This window comes from Stegostoma tigrinum, chromosome 28 (assembly GCF_030684315.1).
Source record: "Stegostoma tigrinum isolate sSteTig4 chromosome 28, sSteTig4.hap1, whole genome shotgun sequence".
In the NCBI taxonomy this organism is placed as follows: domain Eukaryota; kingdom Metazoa; phylum Chordata; class Chondrichthyes; order Orectolobiformes; family Stegostomatidae; genus Stegostoma; species Stegostoma tigrinum.
In genome coordinates, this window is record NC_081381.1 from 26,145,067 (window position 1) to 26,168,068 (window position 23,002).

A 23,002-nucleotide genomic window follows, 5' to 3' on the forward strand; every position below is an offset into this window, starting at 1 on the left:
TCCGGCTAATCCCTGCGCACGGCTGACTGCAGCAGAGCGAATGTGATAACATGAGCTGAGACCACGTTACACGGTTGTATGGAGATTAGATACAACCCGGGAGTATGAATACCAAAGAACCTACGAATGCGTCAATTTAATGATGCGAGGAATCGCAGTCAGAAAACGGGCATTTAGGAACCGTCCATAAATTCCAAAAAAAAGCTATTTCAGATGTGAGAACAAGGTCATGTCTCATCCAGATTTTGTTTCGTATGCGCAGCAATGAATGATAAATTGTTATGTTTATAGATTTTAGAAGCGAGAGGCAGCCTGGAAAAAGTAAACGAAGGTGTGAATACGCATACTTCCTGCTGGGCAGCGTGAATCCATTCAGCAGTATGTTTACACACTCGGTGTAGAATCGGAGATAGTAAGACCTGCCGATGCTGGAGTCTGAGATAACACAGTGTGGAGATAACACAAGCAGGCCAGGCAGCATCAGAGGAGCCGGAACAGTATTTCTGAAGAAGGGTCCTGACCCAAAACGTTAGCTTTCCTGCTTCTCTGATGCTGTCTGGCCTGCTATGCTCCTCCAGTATAGAATCAGCCTGTTCGAAATGATAACGGGGAAAGATTAGAATCAAGATTTAATTTAAAAACTGTTTCATGTGGATTCGGAGACAGGGATACCTTAAAATTCGAGCTAGGATGATTTAAAATAAGAGCTAGGAGAATTTAAAATAAGAACTAGGAGAATCCAGAGTGGAATCAAAAAGGATTTTGACCTCAGCAGCATTTTGGTGTTTGTAGGGAGTCAGTTGGAGTTTTCCGGACTGAGTAAAATTGATTTTGAGAGTAAAGTGTCCAGCACTAAAAGCAAGTCAATGGAGAACAGACAGAGCAGTCGCCTTCTGGTTCAGTTACAGAAGAGCAGCTGAAGACTTGCATTTAAAAAGCGCCTTTTGCGACGTCCCAACGTACTTTACAGCCAATGAATTATGAGTGAAGGAAGGTCTGATATACCGGCCCAAAACCTCGGTGATTCGCTCCCCCATCTTCCTAAAAATGCTCCTGAAAACCTATTTTTATGACCGAGTTTTGGACAAAATGCATCTTTATTCTTCATGAGACTACTATGAAATTACTTACTGCAACAGTGCAAGGTGCTGGAGCGACCACATTTGGGGCACGTTACAGTTTAAGCCTTTTAGCTAAGTAAAGATATAATTTAATTAAAGGCAGTTCAGAGAGGTTTACTAGGATGTTCCCTGGTATGGAGGGATTGTTGAACGAGTAGAAGTTTTGGGACCCATTAGAGTTTAGAATAATGAGCGATGATCTTATTGAAACGTAGAGGATTCTTAAGGGTTAGACGGAGTAAATGCTGAGAGAACAAAAGCAAGTTGCTGGAAAAATCTCAGCAGGTCTGGCAGCATCTGTGAAGAAGAAAATCAGAGTTAACGTTTCAGATCCAGTGACCCTTCCACAGAACTCTGAGAGAAAGTTTTTTTTTTCTAGTGGGAGAGTCTAAAACCAGAGGGCATAGTCTCAGAATAAAGAAACGGCAATTTAAAGCTGAGATGAGGAGGAATTTCTTCGCTCAGAGAGTTGTTTACTTTCGGAACTCCTCGCCAAAGAGAGCACAGAGCAGGGAAACAAGTTTTAAGGGGAAGAAGCAGGGAAGTGAATATGAGGAGTGTTAGTTCAGCTATGATCTGAACTGATCGGCGGATTAGCCCAATGACCTACGGTGTTAGTGTTATGGCAGGGCCTTGGGATGTTTTATTCTGTCAAAGATGCTATGTGAATGCAAGGTGTTGTGCAGGCTCTGATATAAGGGAGGAAAGGTGGTGGCCAATTTACACAGCAAGATGTGCTGTGTAGCGAATCTATTTCAGTGCAATTGATTGGGGATTCAGTCGAATACCAGGAAGTCGTCCCCGTTCTTCCTGCCTTCTAGAACCTTTCACACCCCTCGGACAGAGCAGACAGTTGAATCTCCCCTGAGAAAAGCAGCACCTCCACAGTGTAGCAGAGTGAATGTTTCCTTGGATTCTGAACTAGCTTCTTTCACCTTCACGCTCTCAGATAGAAGTCCTGCCCTCTGAACTGTGCTTTGACAGGGAATGGGTTCCGTCTGTGGTTATAAAAGAGATGTGGATATGATGAGATATTCCTGTAGATTTGACACATTTCTGTGTGGCCAGTATGGGGGGGGGAGGGGAGGAGAGGGGGTCACCCCCACAGTGTTGGTTAAATAACTCCAGTCCTTAAATCTTTCAGAGTTACCGGAATGACCAGATCATAAACTTAATGGGAAACTCCCAACACCCGCTTGAAGTGCAGAGACTCCGAGATTGGGGCAGCGCAGTTAGAGTGGACAGGGCAAACGCTGCTTGCTGGCCCGGGCCTCTGGGCGGGGGGACAGGGGCTTAGAGACAGTTGAATCTGGTCTCCCTTCAGATGAGGGAGGGCGGTTTCGTGCTTCTGAGGTGGGGGGGGGGGGTAGGTTTAGCCCTCACCCCCAGGGCTCGCGCTCTCTGGGGATTCCCCTCCCCATAATACGTCAGCCTGGCCGCCCCCTCCAGTGTCTCTGCCTAAACCCTGAGAGAGTGAGGGCAGCTCTCAGTTCATTCCGAGAGCGGCCCTGTACAGAGAGGATGGACAGCTGGTCACTGCTACTTGTGCTACTCCTGCTGGTGAAGGTATCCTCGCGAAAGGAATGCCCTGCAGGTACGGAGCGAGTCTCCCGCAGATTTTAAATTTCGGAAGTTATTTACTGTGTATCTTTACTGCGCACTTGGCGTGTTTTCCTGGGGCTGTAAGTTTTACCTTGACCTTGATTGAACCTGACCCTGCTTTCACTGGTGCACCCCTGAAAAATTCCGGAGAGTAAATAAACCAAAACCTCGAATGCTGGATTATTGGGGAATGTATGAAATTACCGAGACCTCTTATCTATTTGAGTGCAACACTCTCTATCTGTCACAATCTTCCTCCTTTTCTTCATTGTCAGACTCGTTTTCTCTCACTTTCAACCTCTGTCACGCAGTCTCATCCCCTCACCCCTTCCCTGTCTCAGCCTATGTCCCTCTTTCGCTCCGTATCTCAGACCTCCCTTCACTCGGCCTCTTCTATTTCCAACCGGTATTCTGTCAGGGTCTTGTAATCTCCTGGTGTCAGCAGTGGGAATGTAAAACAAGCTGAGTCTGTAATAATCAGTGGGTTCAGTGAATGGCCAAGAACCCCTTCACATTCAGTGAGAGTCGGGAAGTTTCAAGTATCCGCTGTCATTCAGAAAAATACCAAACGGAGTTGGGGGAACTGTAAACGAGCCCCTTGGTTTTGGTGATTTTGCAGCCACTCTCTCTCTCTCTCTCTCTCTCTCCCCCTCTCCCCTGTGCCGGGGTCACTGACCTCTCCTGACAGTGATAGTGTGAAACCATTGCCCCCAGGCAGGCCCCTCACCCCAGGCATTGGAAAATGCCCAAAAGCAGAATTTTGCTGGAGTTTTTGTTCTTGTGAAATACTGCAGTTTACGCATTGCCTGTGGCTGACAACCCAGCCACATACTTTGAAGACCTCCTAAGTCAGATTCCGTCTTTGCAAGTCTCCGGACTCTGTATGTTCAGGGCTGTACATCACTGCAGGACTGATGGCCCCTCGGTAGGTCTCGGTAATTTCATAATTCAGCATTCGAGGTTTTGGTTGATAGCCCCTTTACACCATACCCCTCCCTGCAACCTTTAGCATCCCTCCACCTCTCTGTGCATCCTTTATTGTTTTCCTCCCACCCCCTCTAACGCTTTATCCAGCCCCCGAGCCCACCCACCTTTTCTGTTCTCCCCCCCCAACCCCTTTAACCCTGTTTCTGATTTCTGAGGTTCCATTGCAGCCCCGCCCCCCTCCACCGACATCTTCATCCCATTCTGGTGTCAGCTGGCCCTAACATTCTCTACACCTGGGATCTTCCTAAGTGGAGAAACTGTAAGGATTTCCCGATGAGCATGGGTTTGGAAGGGGGGGTGGGGGGTAAGGGACGTAAGGCATCTGAACTATTTGTTGGTGTTTCATGTTTGTTCCAGGAAATAGAAATAGTTCAAAAACTCCCCCAAATCTCTAGATAATCACTTGGCAGGGAAATCCACAATTTGATTATGAAATTTATATTTTTGGGGGGAGGGCTAGGGAACTCTGTATTCCCCTTCCCCTTGTCACTATCCTGTTCATAAACTGTTTCTCCATTGCGACCTCATTCCTTACTGTCCAGGATCCAAATGACAGTTTGGTATTCCCCAGGGTCAGCAGGTCCACTTGAGCACAGAGTGCACTGGTGATCTCAGTGCTTTCCCCGAATATTTATTGGTGATTGTAAGAGCATTTCTAATCAGGAGCCGAGCGGTGATAGGATAATGCTGATAATGTTTTGGCAAGCAGTGAATGTAAAACACAGATGTATGAACATATATCTGGAAGATACAGTGAAAAGTATTTTGTTGCCACAATCCAGCACCAAAAGAAATTACTTAGAGTTCATCTTCAGTTCAAATTGAGGCTCAGCTTCAAGGCTTCTGCAAGGCCTTCATAAGGTATTCCGGTCCTCAGGTCATCCCACTCCAGGAATGTCCTGGGAGACCCCAGCACTACTGCCGCTGCCCCCTCGCTCACACCACCAAAATTTAACGCTCTGAGTCTACCACTGCCAGGAGTCCCTGCTCCAGGCACCGCCACTTCCAAGAGTCCAGGCTCTGGGCCTACCACCACCAGTACTTCTCACCCCAGGCACTGTCGCTGCCATCGCCAAGAGTCCAGGATCTGGGCCTACTGCTGTCAGGAGTTCTTGCACTAGGCATTGCCACCAGGAGTTGCTGCCCACACCGCCAATGCTGTAACCACTGCCTACTGACGTTGCTCTGGCCTCAAAGATGAAGATAAAAGAAGTACGTTGAGAAAATGATGCCATTGCCCTTGAGCAGATGGGCTCCAATGAGTCCAACCATGTTAGCACAATCTTGAAAAAACAAGGTGAACATCAGCCTCGTCCACAGTTACATGGAAAACTCCTGAATAGTTTAATAGTCAGTCATCCTGTCTCATCATCAAGTCCAAGATGGTGCTAGGTACAATCTCTGGCCTGTGCTGAGGTAGCTGATTCAGCCAGTCATTAGCCTCAGTGCCCTTGGCTAGAAGGGGTTCTCCAAATGAAACCCATAAATGTACAGGATGTTCACTAATATCCTCTCCCCTCTTAAGTCTGGGGCTGACTTGAGTCAGATGCCATTTAGGACTGAGATGAGGAAAATGCGACCTTGTGAATTTTTAGATTGTCTACCCCAGGGGGTGATGGAACCTTGGTCCTTGAGTATGGTTAAGACTGACATTGATAGATTTCTGCTTATCGATGGCATAACAAGTTATGGGGATAGTGTGAGCAATAGACATTGAAGGGGCATGTCAGTCATGATCGTATTACATTTTGGAATAGGCTTGATGGGCCTATTGATGTTCCTAATGTCTAAGGAATGAAGCTCTGAGAGAGTGAAAGAATGTAGGGTGAGGGACTGACTCAGAGGTTGAAGTGATGCAAGTCTAAGGGGGCAGTTGTGAAGAGGCAGACTTACAACTTGTTTGATGATAAAAGAGATGCAAAAGAAAAGGTGAGAAGGTGAGTCATTAGTTGAGTACCAGGGTAACATTCAGATTCAATTACTAACTGGGAATTTTCAGGTTTATAAATAACTCTGATTCAAACATGATGAGATTGTTTGAATAGTTAAGAATCATTAAGTGACATTCGAGCAAGTTTAAACCAGGTTAATAAAGGGTCTAGGCCCGAAACGTCAGCTTTTGTGCTCCTGAGATACTGCTTGGCCTGCTGTGTTCATCCAGCTTCACACTTTGTTATCTTAGATTCTCCAGCATCTGCAGTTCTCATTATCTTTAAACCTGGTTAATGCCTGGTTGAAGGATCTCTATTCAATTCAATGAAATAATATATTTCCATTTGTATAGAGTCTTTCAGAACTTCAGGAAGCAGCTTAGTAGTAACTTTTTCAAATATAGTCACTGTGAGAGTGTCACAGTGCTGACAGTGTTTGAGTCAGAATAAGTTCTCTCAAGCAGCATTGTGGTGATAGTCAGATAATCTCTTATAATGATGTTGATCGAGGGATACATATCGGCCAGATCTCCAAGGATAACTCCTTTCTCCTCTTTGCAGTAATGCCAAGAATGATCTACATCCAGCCAAGAATGCCTCAGTTCAGCATCTGTTCTAGTAGATAGCACCTCTAACAATGCAGCACTCTCTCAAGGCTGCACTGGAGTGTCAGCCTGGATTTTGTGCATAAATCTATCCCCCAGCCTGTAGAATAAAAGATCCTGTGGGAAATCTCATTGGAGTATTTTACAAGACAACAAAATATTTTGTCTGCCCACCGACTGGGCCTGCTCAAAGAGACATGTGGAAAGATAGAGCAAAAGAGAATGGGAAGCAAAGAAAGAGAAGTATGGTGAATTGAATGTTATGGGTTTAACTTAATTTTATTGATTTGGAGTGACTCATCTGAGCTGTTGAAAGCAAGTTGGGAACATTGGGTGTTTTCCTTCCAACCAGCCCCATTTCAAGGGAAATTCAATTTCAATTCCCAGATGTGGAAAGACGGTGCCTCAGAATACAAACCTAATTTGTCTTGAAACAAAAATAACACAGTGGAGGAACACAGCAGGCCAGGTAGAATCAGAGGAGCAGGAAAGTTTGATCAGGAATTTGCTGGGAAAACTCAGTACGTCTGTGGGGGAAAAAATGCAGATTTAACATTTTGGGTTTTTGTTTCTGACTTCCAGCATCAGCAGTTCTTTGGGTGTTTTATCTAGAGAATTCCACAGACTAACAACCTTCAGAGAAAAAATAAATCTCATCTGTCTTACTGTTATTCAATTATATTCCCCATTCAAGGAAACATCCTCCTGGTATCCAACCTATCCATTGCTGGGAGTGTCTGCTGGGTCATCAGGCATGAATAAGATTAAGCTCACAGAAAGATGCAGATGGGAAAGAGGCCATTTGGCCCGTCATCCCTATTCTGACTCTGAAATTGAAATAGCTGTCCCAATCTCCTGCTGTTCCGCATAGGTTGTTTGATCCCTTCATACTTGCCAACACATTCTGAGAATGGGTAAGGTGCTGGAGGTTGAGCACTGTTTGAGGAACTAAACATAGGACAAGTGTTTACAGGAGGAATGAAGGGGAACTGTGCTTACTGTCAATTATTTTGACTATTTAGTGACCTGTTTTCTCGACAACAGGCTGGTACTTGAATTCCAAGAATCTTGAGTGCATGCCCTGTCCAGCAGGATCATACACCGAGAACCCAAATCATGGCCATTCCTGCAACAGGTGTCGACAGTGTATTGGAGGTAGGTGCCTTCTACAAAAAATACCTGGTGCTGTTTTACCGTGTGTTCACTTTCAGATCCTGAGAGGGATCTGAAAAAGGATAGTTTGAGTGACTGGGCAAAAAATGTGCCATACAGAGTATAATGTGGGAAAATGTAAACTTGTCAACATTGGCAAGAATAATAGAAACACAACATATTAATTAAACAGAAAGAGATTATAGAAGCTGGGAGTATAGACGGATCTAAGTGTCCTGGTACGTGAATCACAAAATTAGTTTGGAGATACTGTTAGTGATTAGGAAGGCAAGAGGAATAGAATGTGAAAATAGGGAAGCTTTATTGATAAGTGTATTGATAGAGGATTTAATTGTGTTAGAAGCAATTAGGAGAAGATTGAATTGACTCATTATTGTATGAAGAAAGATTGAACAGTTTGGGCTATACCCATTTAGGAGGGGCTTAAAAGGAACAAGTGGTGATCTATTGAGATGAAATGTTTTAAGGTCACTCGGTAGGATGGATACTCAGAGGATGTTTTCTTTTGTGAGGAGACTAGAATTAGGGACATAATTTAAGAACAAGAGATCTTCCTTTTAAGACAGATTAGACTTTTTTTGTCTGAGGGTTGTTAGCCTGTGGAACTTTTGGAGGCTTTGTTATTGAATTAATTCAAGATTGAGTGAAGGAGATTTTTGATAGATAGACAAAGGAGCCAAGGGTTGGGGGTGGGGGGACCATATAAGAAGGCAAAATTGGATTGACAAGCAAATCAGATGTTTAGAAGAAAGAGAAGTGCTCTCATTTGAGCATACGTGATTTGTGCTAGGGATCAGTCAATTTCTGCAGGATGCTTCCTTGGCTTGAGGGTCTAGATTCAGCGGGACACTGTCTCAGAGTAAGGGGCAGGCCATCTAGAACTGACCTAGGGAGGAATTTCTTCACTTAGAGGGTGGCAAATCTTTGGAACTCTCTACTTCAGGGCGCTATATCAAATATATATGTCAAACACTTAGTTTCATAGGTTTGCATATAATAAAATTGTCAAAGGATCCTGGGATAATGTGGGAAAATGGTATTGAAGCAGAAAGTCAACCATGATCTAACTGAATGGCAGTGTGGGCTTGAGGGGCTGAATGGCTTACTCTTGTTCCTATGTCATATTCCTGTGCTTCTCTTTTTGCCAATATTTTACAATCTCTTCCTTTTCTACTCTTCCTTTCATCTTTTCGTATCCCGTGTCATTCCTGCCAATGACATTTGTTTTTCTGTTTTTGAAAGGGAAGTTTTTGATCTTGGTACACTGTACATCGACCTCTAACACCAAGTGTCAATGTGTCGAGGGCTTCATGTGTGCAAATAAAGAGTGCAAATCCTGTGAAGCCCATAAAGTGTGCAAGAAAGGACAACAGGTGCAACAGAAGGGTAAGAGGTCCTGAAGAGACTAGTTTTATTTTGAAATGTTTGTTTTATTTCAATTTAATAATTATCTGAACATTGTTGGTATATAGTTTGAGTAATGCATCAGTACAGTTCTTTATCATCAGCATATTGCCTTGTCATTGCTATTTGGCGTCTTCTTCCAATTGGAAAATCATCTTTCAACTCTCCAAAATGCCTCTGTCTCCCTCCCACTCTTTCCTTCTCTCCAGTTCTCACATATTTTACATGTCAGAATTTTGGCATGGATAGGAGCCCCATTTCCGTTCCTGTTCTAGCCTGATAGTTTTCATGAGTGACCCCAATGTCCACATGCTGGCAGGGGTTTACATGGGAGTGTCTCTGTCTCTGAAACAGGAGGCTTGGGTTGAAGTCCTACCTGCCTCAACTTCTCTACGTTTGATTAGAAAATATCAATTCCACCTGCGATGTAGGTCAGATTCGGACCTGTTACCGTTACAATGATGCTGAGGTCACCTGGAACCCCTACTCTTGTTTCATGTGACATCAGACAATGGAGTAAAACTGGGCCGCGCCCGGTTAGTATGGCTCAATTTGACTCTGGGAACTGCATGAACCACTGAATCCATTTCAGGCGTTCCTGAACAGGTTTTGGTTTGGTCTCTGTCAATACCTTTTTACATAGTGGGCATAGTGCTGAGTTGTTTGAATGAAACATTTTAACTCAGTGTTATCTTGGGAACATCAGAGGTCATTGTCTTCCAAACTTTCTGGGTATGGCAGAACTGGATGGCCTTGTTATTGGAAGCTCTGACTGAGTCAATCTTTAATAAACAAAGAAAAGAACAAAGAAAATTACAGCACAGGAACAGGCCCTTTGGCCCTCCAAGTCTGTGCCGATCGAGATCCTCTGTCTAACCTGTCGTCTATTTTCTAAGGGTCTGTGTCCATTTGCTCCCTGCCCATCCATGTACCTGTCCAGATATATCTTAAAAGACGCTAACCTGTCTGCGTCTACCACCTCCGCTGGCAATGCGTTCCAGGCTCCCACCACCCTCTGCGTAAAGAACTTGCCACGCATATCTCCCTTAAACTTTCCTCCTCTCACTTTGAACTCATGACCCCTAGTAATTGAGTCCCCCACTCTGGGAAAAAACTTCTTGCTATCCACCCTGTCTATACCCCTCATGATTTTGTAGACCTCAATCAGGTCTCCCCTCAATCTCCGTCTTTCTAATGAAAATAATCCTAATCTACTCAACCTCTCTTCATAGCTAGCGCCCTCCATACCAGGCAACATCCTGGTGAACAACAATGTTGTTTAGTTCCTTCCCTTATGAGCCACTTCCATGAATTCTCCCGAGTTGATTAGCCTCCAACCTTTCTCCCCAGTAAAATGCCTGAAAAACTCCATTTTGTTTTCTTTTGGAATTATTTGAGTCCGTTTGCTCTACCCACCCTGCTCTGTACATCTTTGTTAGTTATTTTCTCTTACCTCAAGGATCCCTCTTAAGCACATATCTAAGTTGCTGATTTTCTTTATGTCATCTTCTCAATGTTGTAAGTTTCACATCCATATTTGTTCACTTTTTGATTCAAGAATTAAGCTGAACTTTTTAGCATGTTGCTGAATTTTACAAAATCACTTCAGGCGCGTCCAGTCCTTTCTTGGGTTTCAATACTGCATTTGATATTGGATATTGCAGCACTTCCTATATAGTTTAATTGACTGATTCTTAAAAGTTGCTTCTATTTGCTGCAATGTTTCATACAGGAATGATAGATAGACAAAGGAGTCAAGGGTCAGGCAGCATCGGAGGAGCAAGAAAGTTGATATTTCGGGTTGGGACCCTTCTTCGGAAAATCTTCATTTTCTGGGTCCCGCTGTGCTCCTCCAGCTCCACACTGTGTTATCTCTTACTCCAGCATCGGCAATGTTTGCCATCTCTTCGTACAAGAACGTCCTTCTTTGTCATTACCATATTGTGCAGTTACTTGTAGTTCAGTACAAGTTCATATCTACCACTTCCTTTTACAAAATTATCTTTTTATGTTTTAAGTGCAGAAAAGAACAAATTATTTAAAGTAGTTTCAGGAGTCCACATGTTTGATGCTTTACTGGACCACACATAGAAGAGAGAAAGCGATAAGGATGAAAACTAAGTAAACACCTGATAAATTACACTATGAAGACTCTGACACAATCACACATCATATCACAACTCTCCCTTCAAAGGAAATCAAAATCTATCTATTTCAGTACTCTAAAAAAACTCACAGGTAGAGGAATTCTGAAACTTAACCAAAAAAAGCATAATAACAAACAGACAATCACAGTAACATATAATTCTTGAGGCAGATGCTGTCTTTGAGATTTGTGGCCTGTGGTTGTGTCAGACTAGGAGTTCCTAGTCTTGTACATTTTACAACTTTTTTTGGAGGGGAGTAGACAGGTCAAAGGGCTGCTGGTTAACTGCATTTCAGAAAAAGTCCCCCATCTCAAGTGCCTTGCTTCTGGGTAATGTGGCAGCACGTACATCAGGGTGTCACTGATTTGCCTTGAGTCAATAACTGTCTGAGTGTTTTGTCATTTGAATATCTTAGCTGTGAGAGTGTTTCAGCAAGAGGACATAGTGTCTTGCACCATTGATCCATGCCTCTTTGTCTGAGAAGTGAATCTCCATCTTCACTTCGAGTTTGGTGTACAACCAACTGAGCAAGATATTCCTAGTTGATTGGACTCCATGCATTTTTTGAAGAGTCTTGAAGACTTGGCTATACTCTATGACTTGCCAATGGGCTGTAAGTTGATGATGCCACTTGCTCAAGTCCCCACGTTTTGGTGAGCACTGTGAATTGTGGGCCCTTATCCATTACTAAAAAGGACGAATATCGTAATTCTTTCAAGCTTTTCTTTATAATTCTTTCAGTGAAGTAACAGAGATGAGATCACCTACTTTGATAAAGTTACTGCAATAGTTACACATAATGAGCAGGATAAAGGTACGAAACTCACAGAGATCAGCCTCACCATTCAACCAAGTCTTAGCCCCAATCTCTTGCTATGGTTAATGATTCCTTTATGGAGAGCAGAAAAGGGACCAAACTGATAAACTCTGTGCATTGCATTATTTACACTGTGGGAACATAGGAACCAAGGAGCGCAGTAAGCCATTCAGCCCCTCATGTTTGCCCTGTCATGGCTCATCTACCTCAGCACCATATCCCCACTCATTTCCCATATCCCTTGATGTCATTAATAGCTATCTATGTATAAAATGTCTTTGATTTATTCAGTGACTGAATTTTCACAGCCTTCTGGTGAAGAGAAATTCAAAAGATTGTCTACCATTGAGTGAAGTTTGTCCTTCTCACCTCCTTTGTAAATGGTTTGCCTTTTGTTCTGAGACTGAGTCCCTAGTTCTAGATCCCATAATCAGAGCCAGGGGAGACATCCTTTCTACATCTATGCTGTCTACCCATTTAAGAATTTTTGTAAGTTTCCATGAGACAATCCCTCACTCTTCCAAGCTCCAGCAAATATAGTCATGACTCCTCAATCGCTCCTTATTGGACAGGGCTATCAGTCCAGAAACCAGCCTAGTGAATCTCTATTGCACTCCCTCTATGGAACATAATTTTTCCTTGGTCAAGGAGACTGGAAATAACTTAATACTCCAAATTTGGTATGGTCCAGCTGGTGTTCTGTACAATTGAAGCAAGACTGAACCCAAACCCTTTTGCAATAACAGCTAACATACCATTTGTTTACTGAATTGCTTGCTTCATCTGAATGCTAGGTTTCAGTGACTTTTAAGCAACTGTATCTCTTTGGACATCTATACTTTCCAATTTCTCACCATTTAAGAAATATTCTGCACCTTCATTCCTTCTGCTAAAGCAGATAACCTCACACTTATCCACATTGTGGTTGATGCAGGTTGTCTCAAATCCTCGAATCCTAACTCGAGGTGGTTTCAGACTCTCTCTTCTGGTGTCAAGCTTGGACCCTTGCTAAGTTTACACACTGCCATGTTATATTCACATCAGTAACTTGAATACAAAGGTCTTGGGGAAAAAGGAAACACAGAAATATTCCTTTGAATAATCACCTGCAAGTCAGATGACAATGGCTCAAACTCACATATCTATCTGGAAACACCACATCAGATCATAAGCTGCGGAGACTGAGGGCAATAGCGTACTTGCCTTTCAGCCCCTAACCTTGCAAAGTTGAATGGGTCTGTTTGACATTTAGTATCACAACTTGTTGAGTCACCCAATGCAGATTTGGCTGAAAACAAATTATTATTGAACCACATCCTGTGGTCAACATGACTCAAATGCTCCACTTGTGTTCCACGTTCTGGCTTTATGGCCTCCATCGATTATGATGGTCGTGACTTAACTAATGGCAATAATCACAGTGAAAGCCTCTTTCTGCTTCCCTGGATCTGGATTCCACTGTTTGAGACTGGATACTGATACTTTGCTCAAAGGACCAGCATTTTAGTCTTTAGACACTATGTCCTCTTTCCGGAATGCTCTCACAGCTAAGATATTCAAGTGTCAAAACATTCAGACACCTATTGACTGAAGGCACATCAGTGACATCCTGATGTACAGGCTGCCACATTACCCAGAAGCAAGGCACCGGAGACTGAGAGCCTTTTTGCTGAAATGGAGTTAACCAGCAGTTAGCCTGACTTCAGGTTCCGCTTTTCCCCAGAGGAAGTTTATAGTTGGTTTATTCTGGAGATGAGCTACTTGCGGGGTTGTGACAAAAATCTCTCTGTTTTGCTAATGATTCCATACCTTGGGCCAGCAATCTCAATAGCACAGCAAGCAGGCATGGAATCTATACATTTGGTCTCTCCCTCCACATTACTGGTTTACATGACCCCACTCACCCTGTGCCCATTCAGTGTGACTCCACTCTCCCCTGTACCTGCTCCATGTGACTCCACTCTCCCCCTGTACCTGCTCCATGTGACTCCACTCTCCCCCTGTACCTGCACCGTGTGATCCCACTCTCCTCCCCGTACCTGCACCGTGTGACCCCACTCTCCCCCTGTACCCACTGTGTGGCCCAAGTTAACCTGTACTCACTGTATCCCACGAGGTAGTGTGTGCTACGCACTGAAACCTGTCAATAGCTGTCTACAGTTTCTCTTTGTTAAACTGAATGACAGATTTCACCAAATGGTATCGTTTCAGAGCATCTCACAACTATATGGGTAGGAGCGTTCAGAGTGAAATAAGGGTAAGCAGATCTTTGGGAGGTAAGAATTACAAAATAATCATTCCTTTTTGTTCCTTCCTAGGTGACTCCTTCAGGAACACAGTTTGCAGTGACTGCAGAAATGGTACATATTCTGACAGAGAAGGTGGTGTCTGCAAACCCTGGACTGAGTGAGTTGTTAATTAGAGCTGTATCAGGGGCTTGGGGAGAGGAGATGGTTTTGTATGCAGACTGAGGGGAAAAATTTCTGAGGGAAACTTGCATCAGTGCATCTTGCAATGTTTAGGGTACTATATCAATGTAAAACATCCCACGGGAGCAATTATCAAACAATGTTTAACGCTGAGCCACAAAAGGGGACATTAGAAAAGGGAGATGGGCAGTCAGATGTTTACGAGCGAATTCCAGCAATTCACGACCACCTTCTCAAGGACAAGTAGAGAGCGCAATAATTGCTGGTCAGCCAGTGACACCCATGTCCCACAAGTGAATTTTAAAAACAAATTAGAACTCAGACAGCCATAGCTATGGCTACCAACAGAAACGAGTGATGCACAGAATTGGATGAGGGAAGACAACTGGAAGAGCTAAAGGAAGTTACGGAGCTAGAGAGAGGTTGTGTCTGTATGATATAGGGAAGCGTGATCTGGGGGAATGGTTGGGAAAGCAGGAGGGTGTGACAGGGAGGATTGTGGCATTGGAAATAAAGCTAAGTGTAAAACAATATTAGGCTTGGGACTAATCAAGACTACTATAAATCATTGAGTTTAAGGAGTTAGATCAAGTTCTTAGAGCTAAAAGGATCAAAGGGTATGGGGAGAAAGCAAGAACAGGGTGCTGAGTTAAATGATCAGTTATGATCATGATGAATGGCTCAGGGGATTGGCCTACTCCTGCTCCTATTTTCTATGATTCTCTGAGTAAGTCTACGCTAAGTGATCCTTAAAGAGCTTGGTTTTGACCACGGTCTACACTGAATCTCAAGGAGTGTTGCTTCTCTTTGTGGGGTTGGGTGTCTGGGTGATGCCCCCATAGATGAATTTCTATGTTGTTGATGCCAAAGCTTATACATGTGCAACGGCTACTTAGGCAGATAGCAGGTGGCTATAACAATTAACCCAGTGAGAGTCACACTTTCAAGAGGACAGGAATTTTCAGAGTCAAATCTTTGCAGAAGTAATTGAAACAGAGATACCTTATAGGCAGAACACCTCCGCTCAGTTCGCAACAAACAACTGCACCTCCCAGTCGCAAACCATTTCCACTCCCCCTCCCATTCTCTAGATGACATGTCCGTCATGGGCCTCCTGCACTGCCACAATGATGCCACCCGAAGGTTGCAGGAACAGCAACTCATATTCCGCCTGGGAACCCTGCAGCCTAATGGTATCAATGTGGACTTCACCAGTTTCAAAATCTCCCCTTCCCCTACTGCATCCCTAAACCAGCCCAGTTCATCCCCTCCCCCCACTGCACCACACAACCAGCCCAGCTCTCCCCCCCCCCCACCCCCCCACCCACTGCATCCCAAAACCAGTCCAACCTGTCTCTGCCTCCCTAACCAGTTCTTCCTCTCACCCATCCCTTCCTCCCACCCCAAGCCGCACCCCCAGCTACCTACTAACCTCATCCCACCTCCTTGACCTGTCCGTCTTCCCTGGACTGACCTATCCCCTCCCTACCTCCCCACCTATACGCTCCTCTCCACCTATCTTCTTTACTCTCCATCTTCGGTCCGCCTCCCCCTCTCTCCCTATTTATTCCAGAACCCTCACCCCATCCCCCTCTCTAATGAAGGGTCTAGGCCCGAAACGTCAGCTTTTGTGCTCCTGAGATGCTGCTTGGCCTGCTGTGTTCATCCAGCCTCACGTTTTATTATCTCTCTCTACCTTATAGGCTTTCTGTGAGATAATGTTCTTCTGAGGTTTCCTGTAAATGAAATGGCCAAACGTACTGAGTGGAGAGTCCCCTTTAAGAGGAGCTGTACTGTTGGCAATGCCCTTTCAGAATTGGCCTCTTGGTAACTGTCATACAGCAATGTCTGTTGAAGAAGGTGTCCATGATTTGTTCCACTCATTCCTGAAATTCGAGTCCAGAGCCTGGGTGGCTAGTGGAAACTTAAAGGCTTCACTCATAACCACAGGGAGCAACAATGAAGAGCTTTCCAAATCCTACCACCATTCATCAGCACAGCAAGGTGCTTGAAAATATTGTTGAAAGCAGGCGATGGAGTGATTTTTCCTGTAGAAGTATCCCAACCCGAAAGATCAACTTTCCTGCTCCTCTGATGCTGCCTCTTCCTGCTGTGTTCCTCCAGCTCCACACTGTGTTATACCTGACTCCAGCATCTGCAGTTCTTGCTATCTCTGATAGAGTGGTTTCTCCTCTTTGCCGATCTGGCTCACTCTCAGTACTGTAACTGTACAGTCAGGAAGTACTTATCTCAGAATGATAAACTTAGATGCGTAATGCTCTCCAGCTGGGGTGCACAGGCAAAGATAAAATGAAACCACTTCAAATCCCTCCCACGGATCAGAACAGTCATTGCACAACTTTCTAAAAATGTCTCGGCTACAGAAGGCTGAATGAATAGGTTTGTGTCTAATCTCCTTTTATCTTTGCTATACTAGCTGCTCGGCAAAACATCTCCAAGTCCTGAGGAATGGCTCACAGACAGAGGATGCAAAATGTGGAGTTCCAGTGACAGTCCCTCAGCTTCTGACCACTTCAGACCGACCTACGATTGGAAACTCCAGGCAGCCAGACAATCCACTGATCAAAGGTAGTTCACATGCAGCATAAACTCCTCAGTTTGAAAGTTCTTTCCCAAAGGGAGGAATGGCTCACTGGCAATATTTTCTTAGTGTTGTCACATTGCAGTGGATGAAATGGCATCTTTCTGGACTGTGAGAGTCTGTTCTAATATAACCCCGAACTAGAGCAAAGAAATCCAGAAAGAATAAAGAGGAAATGCTAGAAATACCACCATTTGTTGAGCCAGCCTAGGGAATATTTTGGGTGTCATTCTCCATTGGAATGGACTCACTCAAGCTCAGCAAAAATGCACCAGAATCTCCAAACCCAGCCAGGAAGCTCAGCACCATCTCACACAGTTGCCACCCCATCCATCACTGTCACCATTCAATCTCTCTACTGTCAGTGGCAGCAGTGTGCACCGTGTACACAATTCAGCAAGCCCCCTTTCTTAGCATTTCCTCCAAATCACACATCATTCTGACTTGGAAATGTATAGCTATTTCTTCACTGTTGCTTAAAGACCTGGTACTCCTTCCTAATATGACTGTGAGTGTACCCCACTCTTCAGGAATGCAGCAGTTCACAAAGGCAGCTGAGCCACATCTACTCAAGGGCAATAAATGCAAATCTTGCTCATGACAAATATATCTCATGAAAGAGAAGCATATAAAGATGAGGAAGTTAGCCACTTCCTGATGACTTTTTCCTGAATTTTAGATAACATGAAAGAAGCCGAGGAACCATCAGTTCAGATCAGAGGAATGCATAAAGGCGTAATACCAAAAGAGGTCTTTTGGCCAAACGGGCCAGTGTCAGCTTGTACAAATACAGCTCTTCCTCCTGGCTTCTGTTTTAAACTCTGCCATCAAAACAGAGGTGAGGCATTTGGAGGTTAAGCTGGAAGAAGCCTGGGCATCCACACTCCTGCCAGTGTGTGCCAGTGGTGGTTGGGCTGACCTACATGGTCAAGCAGGCTGATTTGGTACCACATGGGCTGTAGTCATTCGAGACAGTTAATGTCCTCAGTACTGACAACACCAGTTGCCTCCCAACTGACACTGAGATCCAGCACTGGGTAATGAGCAGGAGCACAGGCTGAATACACCTCTTCAAATCTATTCTCCTGTTCAAGAACACAGGACCTAACTCTAACAACTCATCTGACACCAACGAACTCTGCAGATCTCAAGAATGAAAAAGCACAGGGGCACCCTACTCAATTAGTGGCTTACTTAGTAAATGCTTCGATGCAGTGAGTTTTGACACCAGCTGGAGATTGGGAAGTGAGTGAGATTTAGGGCATTAGTCTGTGATCAACAGCAAATACAAATCACGACCAAAACTATAGTCTCCCAATAAAAGTCAGGTAAGTTTTCCAACAAACTATAAGATATAGGATCAGAAGGCCATTCAGTCCATTAAGCCTGCTCTGCCATTCAATGAAACTATGGCCTTTCTGATAAGCCTCAAATCCACTTTACTTCCTTTTCCCCTAGATTCCCTTACTGATTAAAATATCTATCTGACACTCTCCTATGAGGGGAAACAACCTTTCCACATTTTCGCTGTCAAGGTCCTTAAGAATCTTTTACGTGAAAGCAATGCTGTTTCATGGTCACCATTACTGAGACTTTCAATTCCAAATTTATTGGTTGAATTGAAATTCCACCAGCTGCTATGGTGGGTTCTGAAACCACGTTGACTGTGTTTGTAAGTTGGATCTCTGATTTTCCTGAAGCTAGTGAAATTCTTACCATGCCACCGTCAGGGGCTAGTTACACAATGTAAATAAAGTGAAAGTTACTTTGTCCCAGAGACCCATAGGTTACCCTCTCAATAGACAGAGGTGACTGGTAGTGAGTTTAAGCTGAGGGCGATGACACCCCATTGGAGAGGTGAGATTAAGATAAGACTTGCATGGTGATTTCAGAAAGTATGGGAATTGAACCTGCACTGTCAGTGCCACTAGACATCCCAAACCAGGTGTCTAGCGTCAATCCTGGTCTCTTGTAGCTGTCTTGATTGAAAATGAAAATTGTTCAATCATCTCAGTTCATTGTTCTATAGTTTTGTTGTCCACTTAGTGATAAAGCAGAATAACTGTTCCACTATTAGTTGAGAAATGGTGAGAATTGACAGCTAAAGATCATATATCCTCTATCTTTTTCATTTTTTCCCTGTTTAGATGCAACAAAGAATGAGGGCATCATTGGGATTATCACTATAATATTGCTTTCATGCTCCTTCATCCCTTTCGCTATCTACTTTGCTGTATGGAACAGAAAAAAAAAGAAGCATCTGCCTCTGGATGTAACAAATCATGGTGAGTACATGTGTTTCACATTCACACCATCACAAACAGCACCGTAATATGAAAGCTATGGTTGCCCAAAACTGAACTGGTCTTGGCAATTCACCGTCATTGCTTTGAGGGCTATAGCATTTCACCTCATGGCTTGCAAGAAGGTTATCCTTGGTTGTATGATGTATAATTCCTTTCAAAATGAACTATTGTTACAGCAATAGTTGCGTTCTTGTCTTTCCATGAATTTTGTACATATAATTAAGATATGATATAGTGGTTGTTGTTATGTAATAAAACAAGCAATTCAGGGGAAGTTAGATATATCCTTAAAGAAGCAGGGAATAAACAGATATGGGGTTGACTGTTAATCAGCCAGAGCTGCAGGACTGAAGGGACTGTTCGTGTGCTCTGAAATTCTACATTAACAATTTAGTGAGGAGTTTCTCAAAGGAGAGAAAAGGGGAGAGAAAAGGGGAGAGAAGTTTAAAGGCAATTCCAGACCTTGGGGGCTTAGACAACTGAAGTATTACTCATCAGTAATGGGGCAGTGAAGTTAAGGATTGCCAAGTGACAAAATTAACTGAACTGCTTTACTCCGGAGAAATTACAATTAAGATTTATTTTTAAAAGAGAGATTAGATGCAGCAAAGTAGAGTGACTCGATTTGCAACATCCCTAATGCTGCTCCACTTCTGTTTTTTAGACGATCTTCCAGTGACCCTGCTGACATTAGGGGACGATCGGTGCAGCTGTCATTGTCCGGAAGAGGAGGTGGGAGACTGGCAGCTCCGGCAAGAGACTGCTCCCAAGCCTCCAGAATGAGCCTCTGCCTCCTCCGATCTGACCAGATGCTAAACCTTGCTGCCTTTGTGATCAGTTCCTTGTAAAATGGTGGAAGAAATATGAGGTCAACAACTTACAAAGTGATTTATTTCTGGAAAGTCAAAGTAACTGTCCAGAAAGAACTGGACTTATTTAAAGAACCTGACCCTTTTTCCTTTGTTGTATATAGATGAATCTTGAGTTTTGTGGAACAGTTGGTCCATGACATTCACATGGTTACATTAAGAGTCACAGATAACTTCCCCTTTTTGCTTCAGTTGTTCTTTGACCAGACACACGTCTGTCAGAGGTTAAGGCCAGATTTTACAACTCTCTTTTCTGATTGAATTGAGGCTTTAGTAGCCACGTTTGGCAGACTTGCAGAGTCCCACGTTCAAACTAATTGGCAGAAAGGGAAAGGGGCAGGGGAGGTGGGAATTTGCTTTAGTTTATGTGGCAAACATGCACTCCACAGGAGGGCTGGGAAACAGATTCAGTGAGAACTTTGGAAGAGTGAATTGAAAAGAGGAACAAAGAGCAGCATTTTAAACGGGCTGGTACAGACACAATGGGCAGAATGGGGGTGGGGGGGTAGGGCAGAGGGAGGGAAGAGGTCAGTAATCAGCCAGGCTCCTGTTTGTAATTGGCACCAATGCCAGCTTTGAGGGCAAGCAAATAAATACTGGATTTGGATGACCAAGCCGGGGAAGGTGCTGATGTACAAGCAGCACTAACACAATGCTACCTCCAGCAAAGTACCATTATGTCAGCAAGACGGGGGAAGAAAAGGTTACCAATTCTTGAAATAGAGAGAAAAAGGGAATTTAGGAAGGAACTTTCAGAGCTGGGCCTATGGAACTTTAAGGCACCTATGATGGAGAATTTACAAATGGTGATAGTCAGGACCACAATACGACGTGTACGAATTTCCTAGAGAATTGTGTGGCTGGGAGAGATTTCAGAGGTGAGAGCGGGATGTAATAATATGTGACACTCGAAGGAAAAGGAAGTGCCCGGGGAATGGTGGCAACGGGCTAAGGTGTGATTTGGTGAGGAGCACCACACTGTGACTGCAACAGGCTTCAGTGACAAGTGGAGGAAGGTTTCACTAAGTGGCCAGGTGCCACTGAGAGAATGATGTTATCAACCCAAACTAGGTCATGGGGCACGATGTTGATGCTGTCATCCACAGTAAGCTCATGAATGGCAAAGGCTTGGTTCTCAAGTCAGTGGACGCTCTAGAGGGAGTTATTCAAGGGATGGTGCGAGTTAATCTCCTGCCAACATCCAGAAGGTTAGCAATGGAGTAAGTTGGGCAGAAAAATGATCGGCCCCCATTTGACGCAATGGTCTGGAAGGTTCATGAAAGTGGATGATTGGGGTTGGTACTAGCTCATTAGGAGCAGTAAGTGCATTCATGAGCCCTTTGGAGGATACCATCAGAAACACGGGAGATGCTATAGATTTATACAACAGGGAGCTAAGTCTAGGCTGGAGGTAATAGAAGATGCAACGAGTTCCTTATTGGTTAGGGTAAGGATTGGAGGAGGCAAAGTATGTGAGAGTGATAAATGAAAAGGGATGTGACAATAAAAGATAGAAGTCTACAAGGGGCAAAAAAAAGTAAAACAAAGAACAAAAGTTCAGATAGAGACATGGGCTTGGGGTTGGACCGTGAGTCAAAATACACAAACAAACAGACTTGGAAAAGCCAGTGACACAGTTACATGATAGCTTGATAAGGAAAAGTGGAAATAAATGGGAAACAGGAAATGGATAGGAATGATAGGTTACATTTCTACTATCCTGAGCTGGAATGTCAATGACCCAGATAGGTTGAAGGACAGATTATTTGTTATCGAAGTTTGAGACAGGAAATAGCAAGTAAGATCCAGAAACTATTTAAGAACCATTGTCTCTGCTCCATGGGCTGTATGTTGGATGCGTCAAATAGTGTTACACTTGATTCCTAAATGTAATTAGAAAATGTAAAATAGTTTATAATAATTGATAGCCAGTTGCCAGGAACAGAACTTCACTGAATCAAAAACTCCATCAAACTTTAAAGCAGTCTGCAAAGTTGGGCCTATGAATCAAACAAAAGGCTTGCTTTTTGTGAGCAACTCTGTCGGAATGTGTATAGCCATTGTTTATGGCTCTCTCCCTTTATTGTCATATTTAAACAAAGTCATTGAATGTATTGTGAAGTAGAAATGTCTAATTCTGCTCCTATGATTTGTTGTATGTTTGGGCAAAACTATTAGAAAATACTTTCGGAATACAGATAGAGAATTCCATTTAACATGTTCCTCATGGTGTTTATGCTTCACAAAAGCTCTTTCCAGCTCTTTTTACCACATGTCATCAATATTTTTTCTTTTAATTATCTCTCAACTTTCCCTTAAACACATGTTCTGATTCCCTTAATCACTCCTCGTGATTGTGCTTCCACATTCTAACATCTCTCTGGGCAAAGAAGCTACTTCTGAAATTCCTTTACGTGTCTTAATGACCTTTTTATATTTAAGATCCCTAATCTGGTCTCAACCCAAAATGGAAACATCATTTCTATGGCTATATTAACTCTCGTAATCTCGAAGACCTTCAGTCATTTTTCTGCAGAAGACAGTCCAGTTTACTCAACTTGTCCCACTAGGTAAAACCTGCTAGCTTTGGTATCATTCCAAGAAATCTCCTTTACAGCTTTCCCAGGAACTCAATATCCTCTTATAATATGCAGCTCAGAGCTTGTGTGATCAATGCAAGTTTAGTGTAACTTTTCTGCTTTACACATCTATCCCTCTAAAAATGACACCAATGCTTTCCTTGCTGCCTTTAAAATTAAGACCATATTATCCTGTGAAGCAATATTGTGTTTGTGTTTCAAACAACCCGGATCTTTTTCTTTCCAATTGCTATGCTGCTTTCTTATTCTTCTGACCAAAAAAATGTATATTATCTCACATCTATATTGAAGTTCTTTGAACAATTACACATCAATTCAGCAAGTTTGATGTTTCTCCTCTTTCTGACCACAGTACTTCTCTATTCTAAATACAACCCCAAACAGGAAAGTTTGAAATTAACATCTAGTT

General features: G+C 43.4%; 1 protein-coding gene across 7 annotated transcripts; it reads left to right on the forward strand.

Moving 5' to 3' along the window:
- Positions 1–25: 25 nt before the first annotated feature.
- On the forward strand, positions 26–22,790 carry LOC125466694 (tumor necrosis factor receptor superfamily member 9-like). Of its 7 annotated transcripts, none has more exons than XM_048561572.2 (7): positions 26–226; positions 7,291–7,401; positions 8,662–8,805; positions 14,106–14,193; positions 16,654–16,805; positions 18,966–19,103; positions 19,789–22,790. In XM_048561572.2, exons 2-7 carry the CDS (start codon positions 7,323–7,325, stop codon positions 19,905–19,907), a joined length of 720 nt encoding a protein of 239 aa, XP_048417529.1. In that variant the 5' UTR covers positions 26–226; positions 7,291–7,322; the 3' UTR covers positions 19,908–22,790. The 7 variants fall into 7 exon arrangements, with proteins under 7 accessions (XP_048417529.1, XP_048417532.1, XP_048417530.1 ...); XM_048561575.2 differs by having other exon boundaries at positions 26–215; XM_048561573.2 differs by having other exon boundaries at positions 223–331.
- The last annotated feature ends 212 nt before the right edge of the window (positions 22,791–23,002 follow it).

Bases quoted from the DNA above. Each gene is read 5' to 3' on its own strand.
- LOC125466694 (XM_048561570.2), top strand. From the start codon at position 2,643: ATGGACAGCTGGTCACTGCTACTTGTGCTACTCCTGCTGGTGAAGGTA. The intron at 16,806-18,965 runs GTAGTTCACATG...TTCCCTGTTTAG, and splicing joins AGACAATCCACTGATCAAAG to ATGCAACAAAGAATGAGGGC. The intron at 19,104-19,788 runs GTGAGTACATGT...TCTGTTTTTTAG, and splicing joins TCTGGATGTAACAAATCATG to ACGATCTTCCAGTGACCCTG.